The following is a 25,772-nucleotide window of genomic DNA, read 5'->3' as shown; positions in this document are numbered from 1 at the left end:
CTACCATTGTCTCATTGATCCATTGACATCTTTGTCTCGGCCTCGCAGGAAATCAGCATGTCCCGAGCAATCTTTCACAGGCTCTTCTACATGTTCAAGGACAAGTGGAGCACAGCAATAACTATAAAACATGGACACACTGTTACACACTTGACCCTTCTTAATATCGCTTCTGCTCTGAAGAATATTCACAGAGACTCACGTAGAGAATGCACATAATAATCTATAATGATGTGTGATGAGGTGAATGAGAGCGCTGACAGAGCGCCAAAACTTACTGATAGGAACAAAGCCACATCAGGGTTGTGATAGTTATCTATTTATCTGCTCGGAAAGATACATAAATCACTGATATATGCAAAATGGTGTTATAAACAAATCAGGAAAATATTTTATTAATAATTAAATAATATTTAAATGACAAATTAATAATAATAATAATAATAATAATAATAATAATAATAATAATAATAATAATAATAATAATAATAAAGTGCATATTGGGAGATTATCAGATTTTTCTTTGCAAGAAGCCAGTCCAAAAAGAAGTACCTAAAATTCAAACACGAGGCATGTGGCACGAGGCATGTTTTCTTTTGCCTTCCTCTAAAATGTTAGCTCTGATATAAAAATAAAAAAATATACATGTAGTTTTTCATTAAATGGTTTAAATTTAAATTTCAAACTTATTGTAAAAATCATGGATTCCTTTTCAAAAAGTTGTAAAATATTGCCTCGATGTAAAAAGTCCGCATTAACGCCAAATACATTGCCTTGTCTTCATTTTGCACGTGTACATAGTGTTGAGTTTATTTTATACTTTTTCCAGCTTTTCACTTTCCAGTTATCTTTGCTGAGCCGTTTTGGTGTAGAAGAATAACCTTACTGTCATCATCATACATGTACGAAATATAACACGTGCCGCTGTCCCTGTGCTACAACTTGCAGACTTATACCCCGTATCGCATAGTAGATGTTTATTTATATATACAGACAGCGATAAATTAAAGGACAAATCAATATCAAAGTGTGTTGTTAAGGTATTATGGACATATCGCTTCATAATATCAGTTCAGTTTTCTTTGTATAGCACTTTTAATAATGAACATTGTCTTAAAGCGGCTTCACGGAACATAAGAAACATAATACAAAAAGATCAAGATTAATATTAGACTTATATTTAAATGTGTTTGTTTTTATCCCCAATGAACAAGCCTGAGGTTACTGTGGCGAGGAAAAACTCCCTTAGATGGAAGAGGAAGAAACCATGAGAGGAACCAAAAGTGAACCTCATCCTCATTTGGGTAACAAATGGAGGGTGTGATTATAAACTGTTATAAACACCGCAGAGTGTTATTTATGAACGATGTTTTTTTTCTATAGTCAGATACAGTTTGACAATTGTGTATTGATGAGGAGATTGTTGTCCTCAAAGACCACATGGAGTTGGCATCTCCTCCTTGTATGTCGCATGTTTAAGTGACACATTAGCATAAATGTTGTCTGCCTGCAGTTGTCACGAGGGAGTTATATTCCCTCCGTTCCATTAAAAGTTGGCGTGTAGCAGGGTCGGCTTTTAGAGACGTGTTTAAATGGGATGCAGCGCTAATTAGCATCACTGAGCTCACGCAGAATAATGCAGCTGCGCTCCATGAATTTGTAGTAGTAAAGGCAAAATTCAGCTCTTTGTACAGTATGTGTGTGTGTGTGTGTGTGTGTGTAGAGATGATGTGCACTCCTAGGTCTGACTAGAGTCTGTGTAATCTGACTGTGATACGTTGTCTTATCTGTGTGTGTAGCTGATGTTAATATGATGTGTCAGTGGTTCCATCGGATTACGTATCAGTGTTTGCACACCTTGATCCTGTTTTCATTTCATTTTTCTTTGTTCTTTCTCCGTCAGTTCCTGTATTCACTACACACACATACACACACGCACACATTCAGTGTATTTTGTGTAAATGTGGCGGTTGAAAAGGATTATCAAGGTTATGTGAGATGAGACAAAAAAAAAACAGAGTTTATGCATTTTTGAGAATTCGTAACCACCACTTAACACGTAACCACCACACACAGATAGTGGAATGCATAAATACTTATGATTTGTAACACTATAATCTCTCACAGTGTAAAAGATGCTGAAATAAAATGAAAATCAAAATTCTCACTGAATTCTGTTTATATGATTGGGTCAGTATTATAGAAATCTCTCTCTCTCTCTCTCTTTCTCTCTCTCTCTCTCTCTCTCTCTCTCTCTCTCTCTATTTCTTATCATTCTTACCTTTTTTTTTTGAGTGGTGAAGAGATTTCATTTTTTCCCATACTCTTTTCTTCCTAGTAACAAAGTCCTCAGCAATAACATCTTTAATAGATTTCTCTGTATCTCTGTACAGTAGGTCAGGAGGAGCTGATAGACCGGGTGTTGTTGTCGTCTATGCTGAACCCCAGTGAGCAGTGGCAGACGTACCACCACCACGGCCGCCACTTTACCACTGAATACCGGCTGCGGTTTCGCTGTGACACCAACTATTACGGGCCACAATGCAACAAGTTTTGCCGTGCCCGTGATGACTTCTTTGGCCATTTCGACTGTGATCCAGTTGGCAGTAAAGTCTGCAAAGATGGATGGACAGGACCAGAATGTAGACAAGGTGAGCTGATCTGTTATGACTTCACGCTGTTTTACCACTTGTTATAAAAGCAGACCACACGTTAGAGAACGTATTCTCCAAGGTTTAGTTGTGTTCTTTCTCCTATAACTCTAAAAGTCTCAGGTTATCTGAAGGGAACAACTAATGGACATACTGTACAGTAACAGACTACTTTGGGTATCTGAAGGTCTATCCAACAAGCATACAGTAGAGAAGAATTGCTTTAAGGTTTGCACTTGAACTGTCTCCACAAGTTTGGGTAAAAATTTGACCCTCCATCATCAAAACCATGGTAGTGTCATCTGTACACAAGCTTCAGCAGATTTAATGGAAATCTGGCCCTTTGTACAAAGGAGTTAACACAAATTTATTTACATTAAATAGTGACCCAGGACTAGCAAACAACTTTGAGTATCAGCTGTTCAAGATATTAAGTTCCGTTCTTTATTTGGTGATTTTTCCGAAAGTCCTAAAACTTGCTTTTTATTTCTAAATTTAAATGAAATAATATCCCAGATTTTCAAGGTGGTCTTAGAGTTTCAGGTGTAGCGTTTTCTGCTATACTTGTTTTATTACTATTAATATGTAATATTTAATGTTAAATATTAATATGTATAGAATTACAGGAAATCACTTATTTGGTTTTTTCTTTCACTAGATATTTTGTTCAAATTGTTTATGTATTGTTTATTAGACAGGAATGATATTTTTAGACTTTTTATAACTCATGTCTCGCTAACTCATGTTATGGTGTCTCTCTCACTCCTTCCCTGTATAGCACTCTATAGAGAGCAGCCTATAAAATAAATATTAAAGGAATGAGTAAGGGAGTGTTTTCAGACCTAGACTAGACCTTAAATGGGAATAACTGCAGATAATTCTGTCACCACGATTGCCCCTTTCTCACATTAACGTCACTTCCTGTCTTTAATGGCATGGGTAGGGCCAACATTAGCACCACATCCTTAGGTCACTTTTTATTATTTTTTTTATATATATTTTTTTTTATAAATGTCAGGTCAGTCTTACTTAAATCTTGCACAGGATCTTGAAGCATGTTTTGCATGGCATAAACGTCCAATTCTATTGGAAATATTGATGTTTCCGTAATCAACATTGACATCAAAACAGTGAATGAATGGAATCCTGTTGGCTGATGAAGATAATGATGAAGGTGATGGTGACACTGAGTCACTGACTTACATGAGTTTGTGTTACTGCTGCTTGACATTGTCTGTTTATGATGTTATTAACCTTATCTGTGTGTGTGTGTGTGTGTGTGTGTGTGTGTGTGTGTGTGTGTGTGTGTGTGTGTGTGTGTGTGTGTGTGTGTGTGTGTGTGTGTTTCTGTGTGTGTGTGTTTCTGTGTTTGTATCATTGCAGCGGTGTGTAAGCAGGGATGTAACATGGCCCGTGCTTCCTGCACTCTTCCAGGAGAATGCACGTGAGTTGCAAACGTACACTGAAATATGAATCATTGTTTACACTGTCCTGATTTTTTGTTCACCCTTTTATCTTTCTCACACACCTTATCTTCCTAGGTGCCATTATGGCTGGAAGGGTGATCTGTGTGATGAGTGTGAGACATTTCCAGGCTGTGACCATGGCACCTGCAAGGAACCCTGGCAGTGTGTGTGTGACACCAACTGGGGTGGCTTGCTCTGCGATAAAGGTATACTGTATGCACGCGCGTGCGTGTGTGTGTGTGTGTGTGTGTGTGTGTGTGTGTGTGTGTGTGTGTGTGTGTGTGTGTGTGTGTGTGTATGTGCTGAATGAAGTCCTAAACATGAATATATGCATTGTGCATAAAGTTTGCTTTCTCCCTTGATCAGATAAGTCCCAGTGGACAGCTCCATTTCTAACATCAGGTCCACTCCATTCTATCTGTGCAGTGCAAAGCAAAGCCAAGACATTTTTCAGTCATTAGATCCCTGTTGGCCAGGGCAAACCCACATGGGTCTTCATGGCTTTGAGTGCCTGTAAGCTGATAGTCTTGGGTAAACACAATGTGAAATGTGTGCTGCTTTATAAATGGAGAATGAAACTGTTCCTCCATAACTCTGTGTGAAGGGCTATTTCATGAACACACACACCAACATAAGCAGCCAGTGCTAAGTAGAGATTATAAAAGAGCAAAAAGCATCGCTACTGTGATTCTACAGAGGTGTTGAAGTGAAAAACCTCAATTACAGAAATCCTCTCTGAGCTGATTTTGGGTCAGTTCAAGAGAGATAAGGATTTAGTTTAGTTTGTTTGTTTGTTTCTGTCCAATCTCTGAGTGTATGTGTGTGTGTCCTTTCTTAAGTATGAACTTAAGAAAAAAGAAAATGTTTCATAGCTCTACACACATGCACTGTACAGTATGCTATAAACTTCTCAGACATGCTAACCTTCATGCGTTTTGTGTGGGAGCTACAGCGAAATACACAATTCTTCCCCCATTAAAAACAGCAGATGATCCAATCGACACGTGAATCTGGACACACGTGTACTGTATACCAAGTTTTACATAACTAGCGGACAGTGATTTGGGGGGAAAAAACGCCACTCATTTTATTTTAGTTCAAATGTAGCCACTAGAATAGTTTACATGGAGACATTTTTTTATTTATTGCTGTACATTTTTGTACTATTTGTAGAATAGGTTCTAAAGAGATTTACATCTAATTTTTGTTTGGTTTTCGGAACTGAACGCTTAATTGACGTCGGCTTTTGCACACACTTGCATAACTGGCAATTTTGTTAGCTTGTTAATTAGATCTCTGTGCAACATTCTTGTGGGTTTGTGTACACAGTTACATAATTCGCTCTCTTGTTTTTCGGTTTGAAAGGTTATATAATGTTTATATAAGGACAGAATATTACGCAGGTGTACTTCTCTTCCAGTTCACTGGGGTGTTTCCTGTCTCATTAGTGCTTGAAATAATTTCTTTTTGTCTAACTTGATGGCTTCTAACTTCTGTTTACCCCTTCTCTCTCTCTCGCAGATCTGAATTTCTGTGGAACCCACCAGCCCTGTAAAAACAGTGGTACTTGCATCAACACAGAACCGAATGAGTATAAGTGTGTGTGTCAGGATGGATTTCGTGGTCGTAACTGCAGCATCGGTGGGTGGAATATAAAACTTTATGTCATCCAGCACATTTTATTCAGTCACCATTATGTGGAACTAATTAATCCAGCTACACTACAAGCTAGATTACTTCTGCTTAATGTTGGCTCTGAATCATAAAAGATTATTATAGTGAGCTGGGTTATAATACTTCCATTAGCTTTTGACCTGTTGCGAGTTTTTATTTTCTTTGATCCATTTGGTATCAAGTTCTCTTCGTCACTCAGTGTAGCTGTGTAAAAGCATTCATATTCTGTCAAACGAAGTTCTTCTGACTTTCTGTCCAATGGATTGAGAATAGTATTAGATAGAATTAGATGAATTAGATTAGCTATCCGTGATGAACAGATCTTAGGGAAGAGAGCTCTTTAAGATCCTCATTAAAGGTACAAACCAGGCTCAGGGCATAAATAAAGGTTTACTCTGACCTTTCCTTGGAGGGTACCTGGGGGTTGTTTTTGCAGGTGAACCCCTTGTTGTCTGGGCCACCCATGTAACATGGTTGGCAGACCACTTGCAAGATGAGGGGTGGTTGCCAGGCGCATTGCATGTCAGCAAGCAGGCATGGATGAACAGTCTTAGATGGTGTTGGATGTATGTTAATGTGCCTTGACAATAAAGCTTTGCTGATGAACAGAAACTGTATCATCAGCCTTAAAATTATACACAGTTTAGGCCCCAGTACCAACCGTCTTACTTGGTGATGTTCTCAGTCCACCTCCGGACTTCCCACAGAAGAGGAAGTGACCACAAACAGAACCTAGATGGACTCCTTGTTTAACAGAAACAGTTGAGAACATACATTTAATAATAGTTACAAAACATCAACCAGAGGTTATGAAAATACTACTGAGAAAAAAACGATAAAGAAAAATGCCAAGAATCATGACTAAGTATCAACTCTAAGATCAACAGAATAAACAAATAATAAACAGACCACCAGGGTCATCTAGGATCGTATACATTCTTTGAATTCTTCCTGTATGTGTAAATGCTGAGGTTATTTGTACCCTGCATGTCAAAGGAGATATGGTGATATCGGGATTAGCTTCCTAATTTACATATTTACGTAAGTCTTATCTAATCAGTTAAATTAAGGGTTTTCAGGGCATGGACGGAGCAAGGACTATCCCAGTGGGACAATTTAATATTTAAGACAAAGACCGGATAGATAGGATTGAACATGCTGTGAGTAATAGAGGGGATCCTGACATCAAATGTGTTTTACATACTGTAAGAAGATTATAAAGCTTGCCAAATAAAACAAATCATATCATGCTACTGAGCAACTGCATTTTGATGCAGAGCCAGAAACAGAAAATATTGACCTCTCTCTCTCTCTCTCTCCCTCCCTCTCTCTCTCTCTCTCTCTCTCTCTCTCTCTCTCTCTCTCTCTCTCTCTCCATTTCAGTGGAACATGCATGTCTTACTTCTCCATGTGCGAATGGAGCTACATGTAAAGAAGACCAGACAGGCTACAGTTGTGTATGTGCAGATGGTTGGACCGGACCCAGCTGTTCACTTGGTACGAACACGTGCAGGCACAGTCACGTACATATAGATGCACACAAATAAGTGCACCTGCCTGTACTGTCATTAGCGCTAATCAGGAGCAGCTTCCATGTCCACTGTAGAGTCCAAACAGGACTGCACCAAAATAACACTGATTCAAGTGAAAGACAATCAAACACACACACAAACACACACAGGAAATGCATTGATGTAATGTCCTTGTTGCTGTTTAATCAAAGCAGGAATGGATGTGTTAACAAGTTGAATTTTAATTCTTTGTGTTTGTGTGAAAGCATTTGGTTACTAGCCAAATACTGAGAGAGCTCATCATCAGTTAATCCAAACACAGGAACTTCCTTCCTTCATCCTTCCTTTTTAGCTTCCTCAATTAATAAAGCCCAACCAACTGTGATAAAGGTGTACTGCAATAAAATTTCACTATGTGTTATTATGAATAATCTCACTGTGTAAGAAAAATCTGGTTTGTGCTGGTATTAAAACATTGTGTAACTCTAGACTGTGTAACTTTTAAACTGTATACAGAACATTGTTGTATAAATGTTCTATGCAATCCCAGGAACACCGGATTTGAGGTTGGAAAATACCTAAATGGGATTCTAGTCCATCGCAGAGCACCAGGCACACACACTTAAACACTCGCTCAAATCTAGGGGTAATTAAGCTTAGCAAATACACCTACTTACATGTTTTATGGGCGTGGAAGGAAACCAGAGAACCTGGAGGAAACCCAAGAATATCTCCCATCAGTGCATAGAGTAACACAAGCTCAGGATCAAAGTAAAGCTGTGAGGCGGAAACACTACCCACTGCACCACTGTGCTGATTTGCCAACTACACTAAGCCTTTCCCAATTTGCCTACACTGAATTGATAACAAGCACAGACACTGTTAGTGAAATACACAAATACATACAGTATGCTGTGTGACACTAACAACTCTCACAATGTGAAATGCTGTTTGATGAAAATCTTAATCCTCACTCAATCCTCTTCATAGGATTGGATCAGAATTATAGAAATCTCTCTCTCTCTCCCTCTCTCTCTCTCTCTCTCTCTCTCTCTCTCTCTCTCTCTCTCTGACTCTGACTCTGACTCTGTCCTTGTGTGTTTGATTTATCACTATTTGTCCCGAATCTACAGGCCGAGATAAAACAGAGGCCTCAGTAACATCCAAGGGCACCCAGTCTAAAAGCATTTGTTTTGCATGTTATAACACCTGTAGCTTTTACACACACACAAACATGCACACACACATTCATCTTACTATCTTTGTGAGAACCTTCCACTGACATAATGAAAAAAAAGTTTTCCAGCTAAATGTACCATAAGTTCAATTCTGTCCTAAAGATGTAGGTATATTTGTGACGCTTCAACGACCCACCCAAAACACACACACACACACACACACTGTTTCTCGTTGATACATTTACAGGCACACAGTTTCCTCACACCACTCATGCGTGTAATAAGCCTAACTTCAGGTGTTACACATGCAGGGGTTTCACTCACACACAAACATACACACACTTATACTCACACAAATTCACAACTAATAAGGTTCTTCAGGCAGGGCTGAGCATTATCATGAGCATATATTAATATCACAGGTTGATTCGGTTGACTGACTGTAAGTTGACTTGCTTAATGAGGCAGTTATGAGTGAGTTCATAAGCCAGGTTATTACAGATGATTAGATATTGAGCTTTAGTTTTCTAATTATTTTTTTTTACTGTCTGATTTATTGTATGCAGCTGTACTGCACTGTGACTCCCATCCGTGTGGCCGTGGGGCAACATGCCTAGAGACTGCCCAGGGCTTTCAGTGTCTCTGCCCACCTGGCTGGACTGGCAAGACCTGCCAGATAGGTAAAACACAACACGTATAAACATACCCGTACATATCCTCAACTGGCGATCCGCTCTCTATAATTAGTCGTACTTGCCTGTACATGCCTGTTTCGCCTCTTTCTTATCAGCCAGTGCTCTCCTCTACCTGCTGGTTCTTGTCTAAGCCTGTTCATACCAGTCCTCAACTGTTCTTACCTGTTCTCACCTTCTGTACCTCAGTGGCAATCCACAAAGCACCAGAGACAGTCCTGCACTCTGGGACCAATAACCTACTGAGCTGTAAAATAAACATAGCAGTGTGTAAATGCTCATTACATCCTCGTAATTTCATCTGACATGTGCTATGCTCCTTATCTTAAGACACCGTTCAATGAAGAACAATGCCTAATTGAAACACAGTTATATTAAAGACATCTGAAAAGGAAACACGAAAAAGAAAAATGACATGTAAAATTAAATGATAATGACCAGTATCAGGGATCTGCTGTATATGGACCAAAGGCAATTTTTTTCTGTTGTTGTTGTTTTCATTGAGAAATAGGCTTCAATTAATATTGTTAATAAAATATTACCAATTATTAATTTGCATGAATAGGATTTCATATAATTCAACTGGTGCTTGTTATGAATAGCTATTTAAAGTGGAAAATGTATTTTAACAGAGAAAGAAACAAAATAAAACAACAATATCTAGATCTAAAGATATATGCACAGACTATATCATATATGCACAAACTAACCAAATTAAAATCTGTCAAATTAAAATCTATAATTCTCTATTTACCCAACATGGCGAGTGTCTCTATTAAACAGATATATATTAACTAAAAGACTCTAAAGGATGGTTTTCCCACAATGTCAGGGTTTCTGTGGCAGCTCATTCTGATCCAGGTTAATATATAAAGTTAATAGCTCTCCATATTAACCTGGATGAGACTAATTCATGGCTCAGTGTGCAAACTGTTTAATTATTAAAGCGGGAGGAATCACAGTGTTTGGATAGATCAGACTCCATGGCAAACTGAAGAATATTCACGCATGAAAGTCTCTCTTTCACACTCCGTTGGCCGTCGTGGCCCACCTCGGTTTTCGTTCCCCAGAGTGTATCTCACACTTTAGATGCAGTCGTGTGTCAAAGTGACACATCATAACACCCCCTCCAGTATCAACACTTTTAGAGTAATTTGTCTTTCAACTGGAGGAGCAACCTTCGATCAGCTACAGTGATCCATACAGCCATTTTCTGGAACACTTATCTTTCACAGGGTTGTGGGGAGCCTGGAGCCTATCCCAGGGGACTTTTGGCACAACCCATCACAGGGCGCAATCACACACAGACACTTATACACCCATTCATACACTACATGCAATTTAGAGATGGCAGTCAGCCTACAAGGCATGTCTTTGTGTCAGAGGAAACCTCCAAAGCACAGGAAGAACATACATACTACTCACAAACATGATGAAGGCGGGAATCAAAACCACCAACCCCGACATGCTAACCACCAGCTACAGTGATACTAGCTAACTAACCGTGCCCCATTACAGTGATATATATCTTAATATCAAAGACTTGTATTTAATATCTATAAACTTGTAAGTGTATGCGTATTGATAACAATCTAATAATATATCACTTGACCATAACTTCCTCACAGGAACAGGTGTTCAGGCTAATTTTTATTTTATATATAACCTGCTTACTCTTTCTGTTCCTTCTCAGACATGAACGAGTGTGAAAAAGGCATTTGCGTCAACGCTCGTTCTTGCCGAAACCTGATTGGAGGATATCTGTGTGACTGCCTTCCTGGGTGGGTGGGGCCAAACTGTGACACAAGTAAGTATAGGTTATATATACTGTAATATCTTAATATCTTATGTAATTTTCTGCGACACTAAAAAAACGTTATTTAATGAATTGTAAATCCTTGGCATGTTAAATATTAATTCACACGTTTGCTTCAAAAATGCAACATTTTTTTAAAATGCTGCATCCTCTTGAATGAAAGTAGAAGAAATTCACCAGCTATGATTTTGGCATCAATGTGGGTTTGTATCCCTGTACACTACTGTCAACTGATTGTGTGAAATATCATTAACTCAACAGGGAACACCAGCTGCCAGGGCCTGTGTCAGAACGGAGGGCGATGTGAGGTACACACATTGTTCACTTTTCACTAGTTAAAAGGCACATTTCCATACAGGAACCTTTTGAAGAACTTTGAGTCCCAGAGAATAAACACAGTTTCTGGAAGATTATCTGTCACACTGCAGGAGAGATTATGTGTAATACATGTTAATATCTCTCTTTTTAAACCAGCAGTTATAAGTGAATTGAAGTGACATATGGCTAAGTACGGTGAACCATACTCAGAATTCTTTCTCTGCATTTAACCCATCCAAGGTGCACACACACAGCAGTGAACACACACCGTGAACACACACCCGGAGCAGTCGGCAGCCATTTATGCTGCGGTGCCGGGGAGCAGTTGGGGGGTTCAGTGCCTAACTCAAGGACACCTCAGTTGTGGCTGGCCCGAGACTCGAACCCACAACCTTAGGATTACGAGTCAGACTCTCTAACCATTAGGCCACGACTTGCCTCTAAAAATAACCAGAACCTTTTATCTAAAACAAATTCATATCTAAGCACAGTGGTGTGTAATGTCAGTCATGTTAAAAGGCTCCTGTTGACCGATTAGTAACATGTAACCTCAGTAGTTCCTCTTGCATAAAAGAGGACTTACAATCCATAAACTAAAATTGTCTGTCTAAAGTTTCTCAGGATTTCTTTGTGGAAATGTGTCTAATGACTAGTTCTTGAAGTATAAAGCTGGTTTGAAATGTACACTCTAGTGTCCTAAAGGATTGCTCAGCTTATACCTTAAATCATTAAACAGTTTTGATTGTGTTTACATTTAAAACTAAGGCTCCAACAGGCTTTTTGTGTACATGGATCTCCTTCTGTGAATTACAGGATTCACATTGTATGTGTTTGCCGACTTTCACTGGTAAACATTGTCAGACAATAGTGGGAATGTGTGACAGCGCCCCCTGTCTGCACGGAGGACAGTGTGAAGAGCGAAAGGATGAAGGGACCATAGTCTGCAACTGTCCATCGGGATATACAGGAACTTATTGTGAGGTATGTACCTGGTGTGCATAATCTGTCCTGTGGTTTGTTAAAGTTTTTATAGTTTTACAGTTTTGTTTGGTTTTGTTTCGTTTTGCAGACAATATTAGATCCTTGTAATCCCAACCCCTGTCAGAAAGGGGTGCCATGTCACAGCACAGAGAGTGGCTACATTTGTGCCTGTCCGGAGGGTTACTTTGGAAACGAATGCATGAAAGAACTGTGCCATGGTCCACATTGTCAAGGTTAGAGCCTCTAAGCAGTGATGTGAATAAATGGATTTTAAAATGCACTGTGATTTTATAGAACATTAATGCTTTATCTTCTCTTCTTTGTATTGTTATATTTATCCATCAGACACTGTGAGTGGAATGTTCAGTGTGTATATGGTGTTATTGGGTGCATTGGCCGTGTTGGTAGCCATCGGCTGCTCTGCCTGCGCTCTTCTCCTGTCCCGTCTGCACCGCCGCCAGCGTCCCAAGCAACAGCCGAGCGCCACGCCTCCAGATACCGCCATCAACAACCAGCGCCAATTCTGCACTCTCATCCGCAACATAGAAAACTCTACGGCACTGCTCGGCCCTGGTCAAACTCACACCCAAACCATTTTGTGTAGTTCTGCCAGACCAATGTTGCAGCTGGAAGAGATTGAGCTGACCCTACCAACCTCACAGGCTCCACCCCCCAACCAGAAATCAGATCCACCTCCTGTTCTCAAACCCAGCCTCACGCCCAAACTTGACATCTGCAACCGTGAGCGTGAGAAACTAAATCGCTTCCACTACACTGATAACCACGAAGTGGAGGCATGACCTCGTCCTGAACTTTGGGAAAATGCACTACTACACCGATCACTCTAAAGCAGCTTCCTGCTGCAGAACTTTGACCTGTAACCTGAAAAAAGGTCAGAAGGAGTGAACTCTCTATCTAGGAAAGAAATTGCTCTCCAGGCAGGAGCTGTAGAGACATCGCTGCTGTCAGGTCCAGTATGTAAATGCATAAAAAAGGCCTAACAGTCAGAGGTCAAAAGGGACAAATCATTTTGTGGCCTGTGACTCATTTTTAAATGATGATTATTTAACTGTGTTTGATGTGTGTTTACACAAGTGCCATCTGTATTTCTACACATCTGCATTTGTGTGTGTGTGTGTGTGTGTGTGTGTGTGTGTGTGTGTGTGTGTGTGTGTGTATGCATGGTTATGAATGTGGAGTTTTTAAGAACTGAATCCCACACAGCCATGCACATGGGTATGTTTTGGAACATCATTACTTTTTCCCTCTCCAGATAGAACAATGTGAGGAAGAGGGGATATTCACCAGTAGATGACTGAAAAAGCAAAGAAGTTGTACAGTACAGGCTGTCTAAAGGAGCGCCACACAATTCTAAAAATTAAGACTCAATTGTATTTTATATTGCCTGTCATGTTGCAGCTGTAGGAGATGTATGATTTTTTTTATACTTGGATGTAAAAAGCTTTTTTTGTAAATATGCTGTATATATTGATCGGGAATTTTTTTTTTTTTTTTGTACGGTGGTTTTCTTTTGGAAATGTCACCATTTTGTCATCTTTTCATCTCCTTTCCTTCCTCTCTGCTGGGTTATGCAGGCAGGATGGTTTGCAAATAAAGTGCAACTACCAACTGATGTGTGTGTGTATGCATAACATGTGGCATAGCAGATTTACTGGGCTTGGAATAAAATAAAATTTCCTTTTCTGTGGTGCATTGATTCAATTTTCATTTTTGAAATTTTATTGCCTTTCAGATTTGCCTGCGCACAATTAATGAGGGCAAATTTAAAGTAATCCAGGATTCCTGGGGAACAGTAGCTAGATGCTTGTAAATTGGTCGAACAAATAAAATAGCTAGTTTTCTACAGCGATGTTAAACGCTCGTCGATTAGTATCTACATAGCATAACTACAGTATGTAGGTAATGTTCTGCCTAGTTAGACTGCGCTAATGTTAGCTTTCTTGCAAATGTTAGCTAGTTAATTGTTTAGCTGTTTCAGTAAACATAACATTTTTGTCTGCTTTGTTTCCTCTTCATTCTTTTCCACATTATTATTGTGAGCGTAAGTAATTACTTTGATTACTTTTGCTAAATGCTTGCTGCTTTTCACTGGGAATCTTAGATGCTTCACCTTTAGCCTAAATTACATTGAATCTGTATTTCTCAAATGTAAATTTTTGAGAGTTATATTAAGGATTTAGATTTTTTTTAAATCTCAAAACCATAACCTGTAATTTATATCGATTTGGCTGTAAATATGTCTCCATCCATATGCTAGATATAATATAATTTCATGTCCTAAACTCATGACAATCAGTAAGTGCTCTTGTTGTGTGTTTAGCCTGAATAAACAATCCACCTTTGTATGTATCTAAATAGTGGAGAAAGTGAATCAGCTAAAGAAGGGAGTCATACCTTCTGACGGTGCCGACCTTTGCCCTCTCAGACTGGCAATGGGCGGAAATGACTATTACCTTCCTGTTACCACCCGTCCGTAAGGAAACGTGGGAAGTGAAGTCCTCCTAAAAAGCAGTCACACACATCAGTGCGGTCGGACCCCCCTCCCTCCACACCTGCTGCGAATCTCAGGATGTCTGCACCTCCCATCATTTAGTGCATTGTGCACTCTGTATAGCAGGTCACTATCGTTTCCTGGAAGCATGCTGGTCTGCTCCAAATCCAGGCCCAGTGATGTATCTTTTCCAAAGGACAAGCCCTTAAGACGTTTTTTTTTTTTAAAAGATTGAGGTCAAGGAAACGGTTTGCAGGTGATTCTGCATGAAATTTGAAGAACATTCCCTCTTATTCTCACACTCAATACATGTATGATGTTACATTCTGGTGACCTTCGGGGAAGGTGGAAGTTTTCATTTCAGCATTTGTTCTTCAAACAGGGTGTGCAAGGTGAAAGAAAAGAGAAAATGTATACGTTCTTGGTTAAAACAAAAAAATCATATGCATTACATTTAGAAAAAGATTGACCATTAAAACCCAGAGGTGAACAGTTAAAGGTTTACTAAAGAGACAGCTCTGGAAATCCAGGAATTTGACAGTATTCCAGTCACAAGTGCAGAGCTCTTTTTCATTTGCCTCGTAGGTTAACTACGTCACATACATTGTGGATGACCGACATATCTTTTCATCATACAGATTTATTTCTTACATTCCAGCTGAGATTTGAAGTCTTTACACTCAGATCCCGTAACGCAGGTACTTTCTTATATAGTGTCAGTGCCCTCTTGTGCTTGTTGGAGGAATTAATATCCATACCCAGTTATAATGGTTAGATCTCTAAGAATTTGTTCTGATGATAAAATACCAGAATCAAGGGCTAAAATTTCACTACACATGTAATAACTAGGGGGACACGGTGGCTTAGTGGTTAGCACGTTTGCCTCACACCTCCATAGTTGGGGGTTCGATTCCCGCCTCTGCCTTGTGTGTGTGAAGTTTGCATGTTCTCCTCGTGCCTCTGGGGTTTCCTCCGGGTACTCCAGTTTCCTCCCCCGGTCCAAAGACATGCATGGTAGGTTGATTGGCATCTCTGGAAACTTGTCTGTAGTGTGTGTGTGTGTGTGTGTGTGTGAGTGAATGAGAGTGTGTGTGTGCCCTGGGATGGGTTGGCACTCTGTCCAGGGTGTATCCTGCCTTTCATGAGGATTATAATAAAGCTCTGAACAATCAGTCAGTCTTCATTTAAGACATGAAGTGTATTCAACTATTGGTGTGATGATCATGAATACATCATGAAGACACTCCCATCTGTCATTTAGTTACTTCTTTAATATTGAAACATGACGTTATATTTACTGCGATGTTATTTAACAGACATATTTAACAGTACTGTCTGTAGGTACACACAAAAAGGTAATGGCATTAAAGGGCTGATGTGACTGCAGGTCTTCATTACAGCCAAACACAAACCAGAGAGCTGATTAGAGACTGAAGTGAATTGATTAAAGAAGTGAAAGCAGGTGTGGATCCTATCAGGTTGGATTGAAAGCTTGCAGCCACTTTTACTCTTTGCAGACAAGATTAAAGTTTGTTGTGTAAAACCTTTTTAATTAGAAAAAAATGTGTAAACAATAAAATTTGCTGTGACAAACCTTTGCTTTATAAAATGCAGGTTTCAGGTATTTGCAGTTTGGTGCATTTTATATACGGAAATGATATTAATTTTGCAAAACGTTTACTGTCTGAAAAGTGGTCTCTTGTGTAATATGTTGCTTTCTTCGCTGTCATGCAGATGTTTTTTTTAGCAAACGTTTTTTTTGTTGGTTTTGAAATATACAAAGTTTTTTTGTACTGAAAAACCAGAAAAAAGCAAAATCCAAAACAAGCAAATAAAAACAGATTAGGTTGCCTGAGACTTTGCACAGTACTGTATGTCCAGAAACCTTATCCTGTCTGGATATTATTTAAGATTACTGCGGTCTGATAAAAGCAAAGTATCACTAACAGGATTCAGGCACTCGGAACAGGCTTGACAATATGAAAGTGTAACCTGAAAGAGAAAAGGCTTTAGGGCTGAATTGAAGCTGATTACACTCCTTTCTGTCTGAATCGTTCAGAGGATGTAAAATCAAAATAAAAGAAAGAAGGATTACTAACATAAAACCACAACATGTACAGCTTAGCTTTACAAAAAAACTGTTTAATGGCAACTTGTGAGGTCAATCAGAAACATACACGAATATACAAAACTATTAAAGCGTAACACAAAAAGACAACAGCTTTGCGTTAAGTGTAGTTCACAATCACTGTGAGCAATGCGCTGACGTTACTGAACTACTATACAGTACGTAAAAGACGACAGCGGTTTAACAAACCAAACCTACACGATCTGCTTTATACAGTTTTGTAGCCGGGTGTGAGGTCAAGTGGTGGAAAGAGAGCCACCTGCTGGTGTGTGTAGAGATGCTGAACTCAGTAAGTGCTGATGAGATGAAATGCTGCTCTGTGTGGGTTGTGCTGCGGGATGAAATGAAATGTTTAGTTCTATGTGGTAAAAACATACAAAACCCTATACGATCCTCAAAATTTGAATATAAAATCACATGATCAGAGAAAACACTACCACTGTATAACAATACATATACAGTAGGAGGTCATTGTTCTAGTATTTGCATGAATATTAGAGTATTTCTGATTTTCTTTATAGTTTAAGCATCTTTGTACATTGGAAATATTGCTGAACGAAATGTGTTCGACTTTTTTCCATATTAAAGCCAAAATATAGATAGATAGATAGATAGATAGATAGATAGATAGATAGATAGATAGATAGATAGATAGATGGATAAAGAGCTTAGACAGACAGACAGACAGACAGACACTTTATTAATCCCCACTGGGCAAACAGTTTTGCATGAGCAGTTGAACATAGCCATACAATACACGTTGTTTTAGTATGCAGTTGTGTTCGTCTCACCTGTATTGCTCTGTTCAGGATTGCTTCCAGCGTCCTCACAATGCAACAGACGCTGAAAAGCTTCAAAATTCACAGACGCGTCATCATCGGACAGCGCGTGAGAGGCATGTCCGTCTCCTGGTCTCCACACCTCAAAGCGCACCCACTGGTAACTAAACACAGTCACACAGAGCTTTAGACATGTTCATGTGTTCAGGAAGCATCGCTCTTTCTCACTTAGCTTTAATGGTGTGTTTACTTACTTGCTGCACTTGCGAGCTCCAGGACAGCTCTGTATCAAGTTCTGAATAGTCGGGTCTGAGAAACCGAAGAAGTCAGCAACAGAGGGGATGATGTTGGCTAAAGATTTACCGCTGCACAAGGAAAAAGGGGGAATAGTGTAAGGTATAAATCTCTGCATCACCTCTTGACCAAAATGAACTGATCTGTACTTCAAGAAATGTGTTTAGAACTATGAGTGGACAAAACTAAGTGGTCTACACTCCTCAACACACACACACACACACACACACACACACACACACACACACACACACACACACACACACACACACACACACACACACACAGTGTCGGTCACACACACACACACACACACACACAGTGTCGGTCACACACACACACACACAGTGTCGGTCACACACACACACACACACACACACACACACACACACACACACACACACACACACACACACACACACACACACACACAGTGTCGGTCTCACACACACACACACACACACACACACACACACAGAGTCGGTCTCACACACACACACACAGAGTCGGTCTCACACACACACACACACACACACACACACACACACACACACACACACACACACACACACAGTGTCGGTCTCACACACACACACAGTGTCGGTCTCACACACACACACAGTGTCGGTCTCACACACACACACAGTGTCGGTCTCACACACACACAGTGTCGGTCTCACACACACACAGTGTCGGTCTCACACACACACACAGTGTCGGTCTCACACACACACACACAGTGTCGGTCTCACACACACACACACACACACACACACACACACACACACACACACACACACACACAGTGTCGGTCTCTCACACACACACAGTGTCGGTCTCACACACACACACAGTGTCGGTCTCACACACACACACACACAGTGTCGGTCTCACACACACACACACAGTGTCGGTCTCACACACACACACACAGTGTCGGTCTCACACACACACACACAGTGTCGGTCTCACACACACACACACAGTGTCGGTCTCACACACACACACACAGTGTCGGTCTCACACACACACACACTGTGTCTGTCTCACACACACACACACAGTGTCGGTCTCACACACACACACACAGTGTCGGTCTCACACACACACACACAGTGTCGGTCTCACACACACACACACAGTGTCGGTCTCACACACACACACACAGTGTCGGTCTCACACACACACACACAGTGTCGGTCTCACACACACACACAGTGTCGGTCTCACACACACACAGTGTCGGTCTCACACACACACACAGTGTCGGTCTCACACACACACACAGTGTCGGTCTCACACACACACACAGTGTCGGTCTCACACACACACACAGTGTCGGTCTCACACACACACACACAGTGTCGGTCTCACACACACACACACACAGTGTCGGTCTCACACACACACACACAGTGTCGGTCTCACACACACACACACAGTGTCGGTCTCACACACACACACACACACAGTGTCGGTCTCACACACACACACACACACAGTGTCGGTCTCACACACACACACACACACAGTGTCGGTCTCACACACACACACACACACACACACACACACACACCCTTTGTATTTACTTAAAAAAACAAAAAAAACAACAACGGTATAATAAGAACAAATGCATCTACAGTCCAAACACACACATTACATGTAATTAGAAGTAAAAAAGTGAGTTTTAAATAGTTCTGCTGTGAGAAAGTGTGTGTAGATGTTCACCTTTTAGCAGCGATGGCTTTCAGCAGTTCTGTATGGCAGCTCAGAGCCGACATGGCCACGATAGAGTTCTGTGGGTCATCTTCAGGCACGATCTCAAACTGCAAGCACAATGGGGTTTTTTTCATATAGTAACCGTGAGAAAGTCCCTTTGAACATACAAGAGCACTGATGCTTAAGTCATCAAGTGTGTGTACAGTGTATCATGGCTATGGTGTGTGTGTGTGTGTGTGTGTGTCTACCTGTGGTCCCTGTTTGCCATCTTTAATCTGACAGGTATAGAGGCACTGCTGCTCTGGGTTCTTCATGCTGGCAAACACTCTCGTGCTGCAGAAGCCTACAGGGTAAATGGCGCTTTCATCATGGAAATGAGCTCTATCTGTGATAATCTACACACACACACACACACACACACACACACACACACACACACACACACACACACACACACAGCTGCTGTTCAGTAGAGTTTACACAAAACAGATCCATTCAGCATTGACTGAGTGTACAGCATACTGTATATTCACTATATAGACAACAATGGACAAGGTCTCGTGCACTACTTCACTGCCACGATGCTAATGCAGAAACGACGGACCCTGGGAGCCCTGAAGTAAACTAAAGAACAGAGCAGTAATGCAGAAGTGATGGACAGACAGTGATGGCTGACCTCGCCTAGACTGTAGACAGTCAGCCCTCCTAATACGATGGGAAAAACAGGCCTGCCTGAGGAGTCCAGTGGAATGGGCTGGACCAGTTTACGCACTCCACCCTCAGCCACTTTCCTCTTCTTAGACATCTTTTTGGTCGCTAAAAGCCGTAGCAGAAATAAAATGAACAATGTGATACTGCATGAACACACTGGTTGTGTTATTATTTAGTTAACTATCCAATACAAGCCATTTGTGGACTGGAGTCTTTGAGTCAAACCCATGTTTTAATCTTGATCCTTTAATCAATTGCAAAAAAAAACAAAAAACACTCACCTTCATCTTTTCCATTCTCTTTCCCTCGTTCCTTTCGTTCTTTCTTAGGTTTCTTCAGAAAACCATCGTCAGGCCCCGAAGGTCCAGATCCCTGGCTTTGGACTGTGGGTACGATAGCGGCTCCTGCTGCACCGGAGCTGAAGGTGGCAGGAGTGTGAGCGCTGCTCCCGGGTGTTGAGAGCAGCTCACCTTCTGCCAAAGACTGGTACTGCAATAGTGTCTTCAACAAGAACCTGTAGGGACACAGAGACAATTTGTTCCAGTTAGCCCACGGCCCAGGAAGTGCTCCGGGGTGGAAAGTGAAGAGTTTTTCCTAAAGAAAAAAAAACATTGCCTACTTCTTCAAGCACAAAAATAAGCATGACTTTTTTTTCTTAGCATAAAAAGAAGAAAAGGTCTGAAGTGTTTATTGAACCCTAAAAGGCAACATAATATTTTACCTTTTTATTTATTATTATTATTATTATTATTATTATTATTACTGCATAATTTGACTTCTGTAGTATGAAATCAGTGCATGATTAGCAAAACAAAGACAAATCATGAACCACCTCTTTAATTCTTAGTCACATAATAGTCTTTTAAGTGTCCTTAATGTTATTTAATCCTTTTCAAAACTTTTCCTAGTTCATCAATTGTAATTTTAGAGCTTTCTGTACTGGTTGTATAGCGGTGAATAATTAGTCAGTTTCTTGAAGGCAGTTTATTTTGCTTTTACAAATCCCCGTATTTCTGCCCAAGGAAATGAAATGGTACGTTGTCCAGCCCTCCCGCCTGTCCCTCAGCCAATGTTTTTACTCTGTGGGTCATTTGTATTGTAAGGAAAGTAAAACCCACATAGCAAATTTCACCCCAAGTTTTCGTTTCACTCGGATTAGGATGCAGAAACAGTCGTAGTTAAAACGTGACTAAGACGTTTGTTTACGTTTCCTGTGAGAGCAGATGTCGGATTGTTCTCGGCAGAACGCTTCCGTACGCAGACTTACACAGATGTTTGTATAGCCAGTAGAAATCAATGTACTCACCTTCTCTCTTCTTTTGCCCGTACAAACTTTTCTTCCAAGTGGGCGACCTCATCACCAAGTGCTGCGTTCTCCTGTAATGCCAAACATAAATAAATAAACAAAAAATACATAAAAAAAATTAAAATCTTTATACTATCACAAACTCACTTCCTGAGATATATATATATATATATATATATATATATATATATATATATATATATATATATATATATATATATATATACATATGTATATATATATATATATATATATATATATATATATATATATATATATATATATATATATATATATATATATACATACACATACACAGTACTGTGCAAAAGTTTTAGGCAGGTGTGAGAAAATGCTGTAAACAAAGAATGCTTTCAGAAATATAAATAATGAGTGTTTATTTCTGTCAATTTACAAAATGCAAAGTGAGCAAACAAAAGAAAAATCTAAATCAGATCAATATTTGGTGTTACAACCTTTTGCCTACAAACCAGCATGAAGTGATGGCACGGCCCCCCACAGAGCCCTGATCTCAACATCATCCAGTGTGTCTGGGATTACATGAAGAGACAGAAGGATGTGAGAAAGCCGACATCCACAGAAGATCTGCGGTTAGTTCTCCAAGATGTTTAGAACGACCTACCGGCCGAGTTCCTTCAGAACCTTTGTGCGAGTGTACCTAGAAGAATTGCTGCTGTTTTGAAGACAAAGGCTGGTCACACCAAATATTGATTAGATTTAGATTTCTCTTTTGTTCATTCACTGCATTTTGTTCATTTATGAAAATAAATTTTTAACACTTTCATTTTTGAAAGCATTCTTTGTTTACAGCATTTTTTTTCACGCCCGCCTAAAACTTTTGCACAGTACTGTGTATATATATATATATATAATTCTATATACTCAATCCATCAGAGATCTTTACTCACAAAGATCATGGCACGTGCAGCCTTACGAAGACGGAGGTATTTAAGCCTGTACTTCTCGTTCTGGTTTTTGCGGAGAGCTTTTTTGGCCCTGGGCCTGTGCTCTGAGTGGCCGTGAGGGGAACCAGAGGGCAGAGAGGAACCTGAGCTCGAGAAGGCCGATTGTGCAGAAAAAGCCTGCAGAGCCTGCTGTCTCTCCTCATCGGTCTGATTGCAGGGAGGAAGAAAGTTCAAGGACGAATCCGCATTAATATAAAGTATTTATGAACGGCAAAGAGAAAAGTGTCCCGGAGTCATTCCGGAGTACCAGATATATTATAAAAGCACAGACTTCGTAGTGATGATATTAATGACATCTAACAGTGATTAAAATAATTAAAATGAGGTGACTGGACAAATGAAAAGACAAATCAGACAGAGTGAAGAATGATGGATTTAGACACTTAGTCTTTCTGTCCCTTTTGATTCACATCATATCAGAAGCTAAGATGCACTCAGAACAAACTTACCAAGAGAGCAAAGACTCCGTTTCTGTTCTCAATCCTCTTGAAGCGCCTGCTCCCTTTCTGTGTCTGAAATACAGCGTGAAACTGAACCAGTGCTACGTGCTGCAGCTCAGCTTTAAAAACAGGACACCACTGCTTAACGCTGTCTTCCCGTGGTGTAGCGTATTCTGACTGACGATCCCTGACACACAATCACATTTACACAATTCTGTTCCCTGCTCACGGCTATGTTTAACGTCATGTAAGGGAAAAAAAAAAAAAAAAAGTAGAAGGCGGCAAATCAGAACAAACAAATGCAAATTAATAATCCGTGCTTGTGAAAGGAAACGTGGATGAAACGTAACAGGGCCGATGATCATGATCATGGATACCTGATGGAGTGCTTTAACACTGAGGTGGAGGGATAGTGTGACTTACCTCACGGTACATCACAGCCTCGAGGCTCGACTTTGCACTGTCGAAGAAAGTTTAAGTTTTTAAAACGTTATTAATGTTTAAATGAGTAAAAATGACATGGATGTAACACAAAGTACACAAACGGTCTTTCATACTTTGACTGCACTAATCCCCGATCGATGATCCTCTGCTTGATCTCTTTGATGTGCATCGGACGTCCTGCTTCTTCCAGAACGATCTTAAAAAAAAAAAAAGAAAAAAGGCGAGATGTTTTAATTCTCCAAGAAGGAACTCGCTCACCTCGACACAGAAAGTCTCTAATCATATTTCTGGACTTAAAGTTAGCTGATGCCAACAGACTTGTTGTGGAGGTGGAGCTGGACTCTCTGAGTGTAGTGTCAGAAAGAAGGATGGTGTCTAAGCTACTGGACATCTCAGACAAACTAATAAGGTATTTCTGATTCTGATGATATCTGGCTAAATAAATAAATAAACAAATAAGATCCGACCTGAGCAGCGTCGAGCCACGTGAGGTTCGGTTTGTCGACGACTTCTCCTGATGGTTCACTTCAAAGTGACAGACAAAGAGTCGCGAGTTACAAACCTGACAAATTAATATTCTTTAAAAAAATCAAACAGCTTGATTTAATACAGCACTGCAGTCAAGATAAAAAAAAAAAACCTTTACTGAAGTAAAGGACCTGGTGTTTCATGCAAAATAATAATAAACAGAGAAGCTTAACGAAGTCCAACGTAAAGCAGAGTTCCTGTCACCACCCTGAATTTGAATCTTTTCTCACAACAGCATGAGTTTCATACTAACATTCTTATTTACTTAAGAACTAAACAAATGTTTTGAGCAGCTACACTTATAGTTATGTACAGTTACAATTATTGTTGAAAGTCTATGACACAAGTTAGTCCTTATGATTACTTAGGGAAGTTGTGGCCTGATGGTTAGAGAGTCTGACTCCTAACCCTAAGGTTGTGCGTTCGAGTCTCGGGCCGGGCACAACTGAGGTGCCCTTGAGCAAGGCACCGAAACTGTCTTGTCCTGCACTGTCTTGTTTGTCTTGTCCTGCACTGTCTTGTTCTGCACTGTCTTGTTTGTCTTGTCCTGCACTGTCTTGTCCTGTACTGTCCTGTCCTGCACTGTCTTGTTCTGTACTGTCTTGTTCTGTACTGTCCTGCACTGTCTTGTTTGGTCTTTCTGTCTTGTCCTGCACTGTCTTGTTTGTCTTGTCCTGCACTGTCTTGTTTGTCTTGTCCTGCACTGTCTTGTTTGTCTTGTCCTGCACTGTCTTGTTTGTCTTGTCCTGCACTGTCTTGTTTGTCTTGTCCTGCACTGTTTGCACCATGTTGATTAACTTACTAAGTCCTTATAGCTCTGTCTTTGTTCGATGTAGCACCCTGGTCCTGGAGAAACCTGGTCTCTTTTCACTGTGTACTGTAACAGCTATATATGGTTGATTTTGACAATAAAAGCTTTTTGACAGCTCTAAATGACCCCCTGAATGTGTGACTATGTGACTCCTGGGTTTGACTCTCTGTCAGGCTTCACTCACGTTTCCAGGGTCTCAGGAGCTCCAGCCAGGCTGGAGATGTTGTCCAAAGCTGGGAAGAGGGAATAAGATCCCTGTCCATCAGACTCCATCTCTGACTCGAAGTTAGAGAGACTGTTCAGGGGATCCATCACTGTTAGAGAGAGCAGAGGAGATACAACATTACATGGAGCTCACTGTAGCTAACGCTAACAGGCTCTCTAGCTTCGGATTTAAATAAGGCGTAATAAATGTTTTAACTAGTTTTAACACAAATGTGTTTATACCCGTGTTCCTGTGCTGGGGTTTAAAAATAAAAGTTACATTCGCACTGAATTTAAACTCCAATTCAGTTTTGTAGCCAAGAGTTGGAACATGTTGACTTTGTGTTTCCCGGGGAAGGATTTTTCTGTAACACCAGGTTCTTCTCTTCTTCAACCGATATTAACTTTATTAAAAACATTATACCGCCATCTAGTGGATGTGTTGTGAAACACACTTTACGGCTCATCTCTCCTTCCATATATATATATATATATATACACACACGCCTCCTAGACATGAGCATATATAACACATGAGCACATATAACTATTTAATAACTTACTTAGATAAATACATACACATATTATATAAAAGTTTCTATAAAAATATGAATACATTTCTT

General features: G+C 40.1%; 2 protein-coding genes across 5 annotated transcripts in view; one reads left to right on the top strand and one right to left on the bottom strand.

The window, feature by feature from the left end:
• LOC113652782 (protein jagged-1b) overlaps positions 1-14,004 on the top strand; it is a 47,673-nt gene extending 33,669 nt beyond the window's left edge. For 2 of the 3 annotated variants that reach the window (XM_027162063.2, XM_027162062.2), the window contains exons 4-14: positions 2,394-2,651; positions 4,035-4,095; positions 4,193-4,323; positions 5,639-5,758; positions 7,175-7,288; positions 9,047-9,160; positions 10,866-10,979; positions 11,250-11,296; positions 12,120-12,287; positions 12,376-12,520; positions 12,633-14,004. In XM_027162063.2, coding sequence (XP_027017864.1) covers positions 2,394-2,651; positions 4,035-4,095; positions 4,193-4,323; positions 5,639-5,758; positions 7,175-7,288; positions 9,047-9,160; positions 10,866-10,979; positions 11,250-11,296; positions 12,120-12,287; positions 12,376-12,520; positions 12,633-13,087 — 1,727 coding nt within the window. In that variant the 3' untranslated portion in view covers positions 13,088-14,004. The remainder of the gene's footprint in view (positions 1-2,393; positions 2,652-4,034; positions 4,096-4,192; positions 4,324-5,638; positions 5,759-7,174; positions 7,289-9,046; positions 9,161-10,865; positions 10,980-11,249; positions 11,297-12,119; positions 12,288-12,375; positions 12,521-12,632) is intronic. The other variant, XM_047822693.1, reaches the window with a different exon arrangement.
• Positions 14,005-16,920: 2,916 nt separating this feature from the next.
• Positions 16,921-25,552, bottom strand: tbrg1 (transforming growth factor beta regulator 1). Of its 2 annotated transcripts, none has more exons than XM_027161901.2 (15): positions 25,393-25,552; positions 25,130-25,259; positions 24,074-24,131; positions 23,720-23,802; positions 23,586-23,622; positions 23,172-23,234; positions 22,666-22,869; positions 21,737-21,807; positions 20,712-20,944; positions 20,396-20,535; positions 19,968-20,114; positions 19,729-19,826; positions 17,961-18,071; positions 17,719-17,870; positions 16,921-17,258 (listed from the first exon to the last, which is right to left on the bottom strand). In XM_027161901.2, the coding sequence occupies exons 2-15, from the start codon at positions 25,255-25,257 to the stop codon at positions 17,164-17,166; spliced, it is 1,620 nt and encodes a 539-aa protein (XP_027017702.1). In that variant the 5' UTR covers positions 25,258-25,259; positions 25,393-25,552; the 3' UTR covers positions 16,921-17,163. The 2 variants fall into 2 exon arrangements, with proteins under 2 accessions (XP_027017702.1, XP_027017703.1); XM_027161902.2 differs by having other exon boundaries at positions 25,430-25,522.
• Between the last annotated feature and the right edge of the window lie 220 nt (positions 25,553-25,772).

Source organism: Tachysurus fulvidraco, chromosome 13 (genome assembly GCF_022655615.1).
Source record: "Tachysurus fulvidraco isolate hzauxx_2018 chromosome 13, HZAU_PFXX_2.0, whole genome shotgun sequence".
Taxonomy (NCBI): Eukaryota; Metazoa; Chordata; class Actinopteri; order Siluriformes; family Bagridae; genus Tachysurus; species Tachysurus fulvidraco.
Note: the sequence above shows the minus strand (reverse complement) of the source record. Positions and strands in the feature narration are given on the sequence as shown.

Excerpts from the sequence above, each read along its gene's own strand:
- tbrg1 (XM_027161901.2), bottom strand. The coding sequence starts at position 25,257 with ATGGATCCCCTGAACAGTCTCTCTAACTTCGAGTCAGAGATGGAGTCT. Across the intron at positions 23,235-23,585 it reads AGGCTGTGATGTACCGTGAG|ACACAGAAAGGGAGCAGGCG; the intron begins GTAAGTCACACT and ends GCTGTATTTCAG. Across the intron at positions 18,072-19,728 it reads AAAGCCATCGCTGCTAAAAG|CGGTAAATCTTTAGCCAACA; the intron begins GTGAACATCTAC and ends TTCCTTGTGCAG.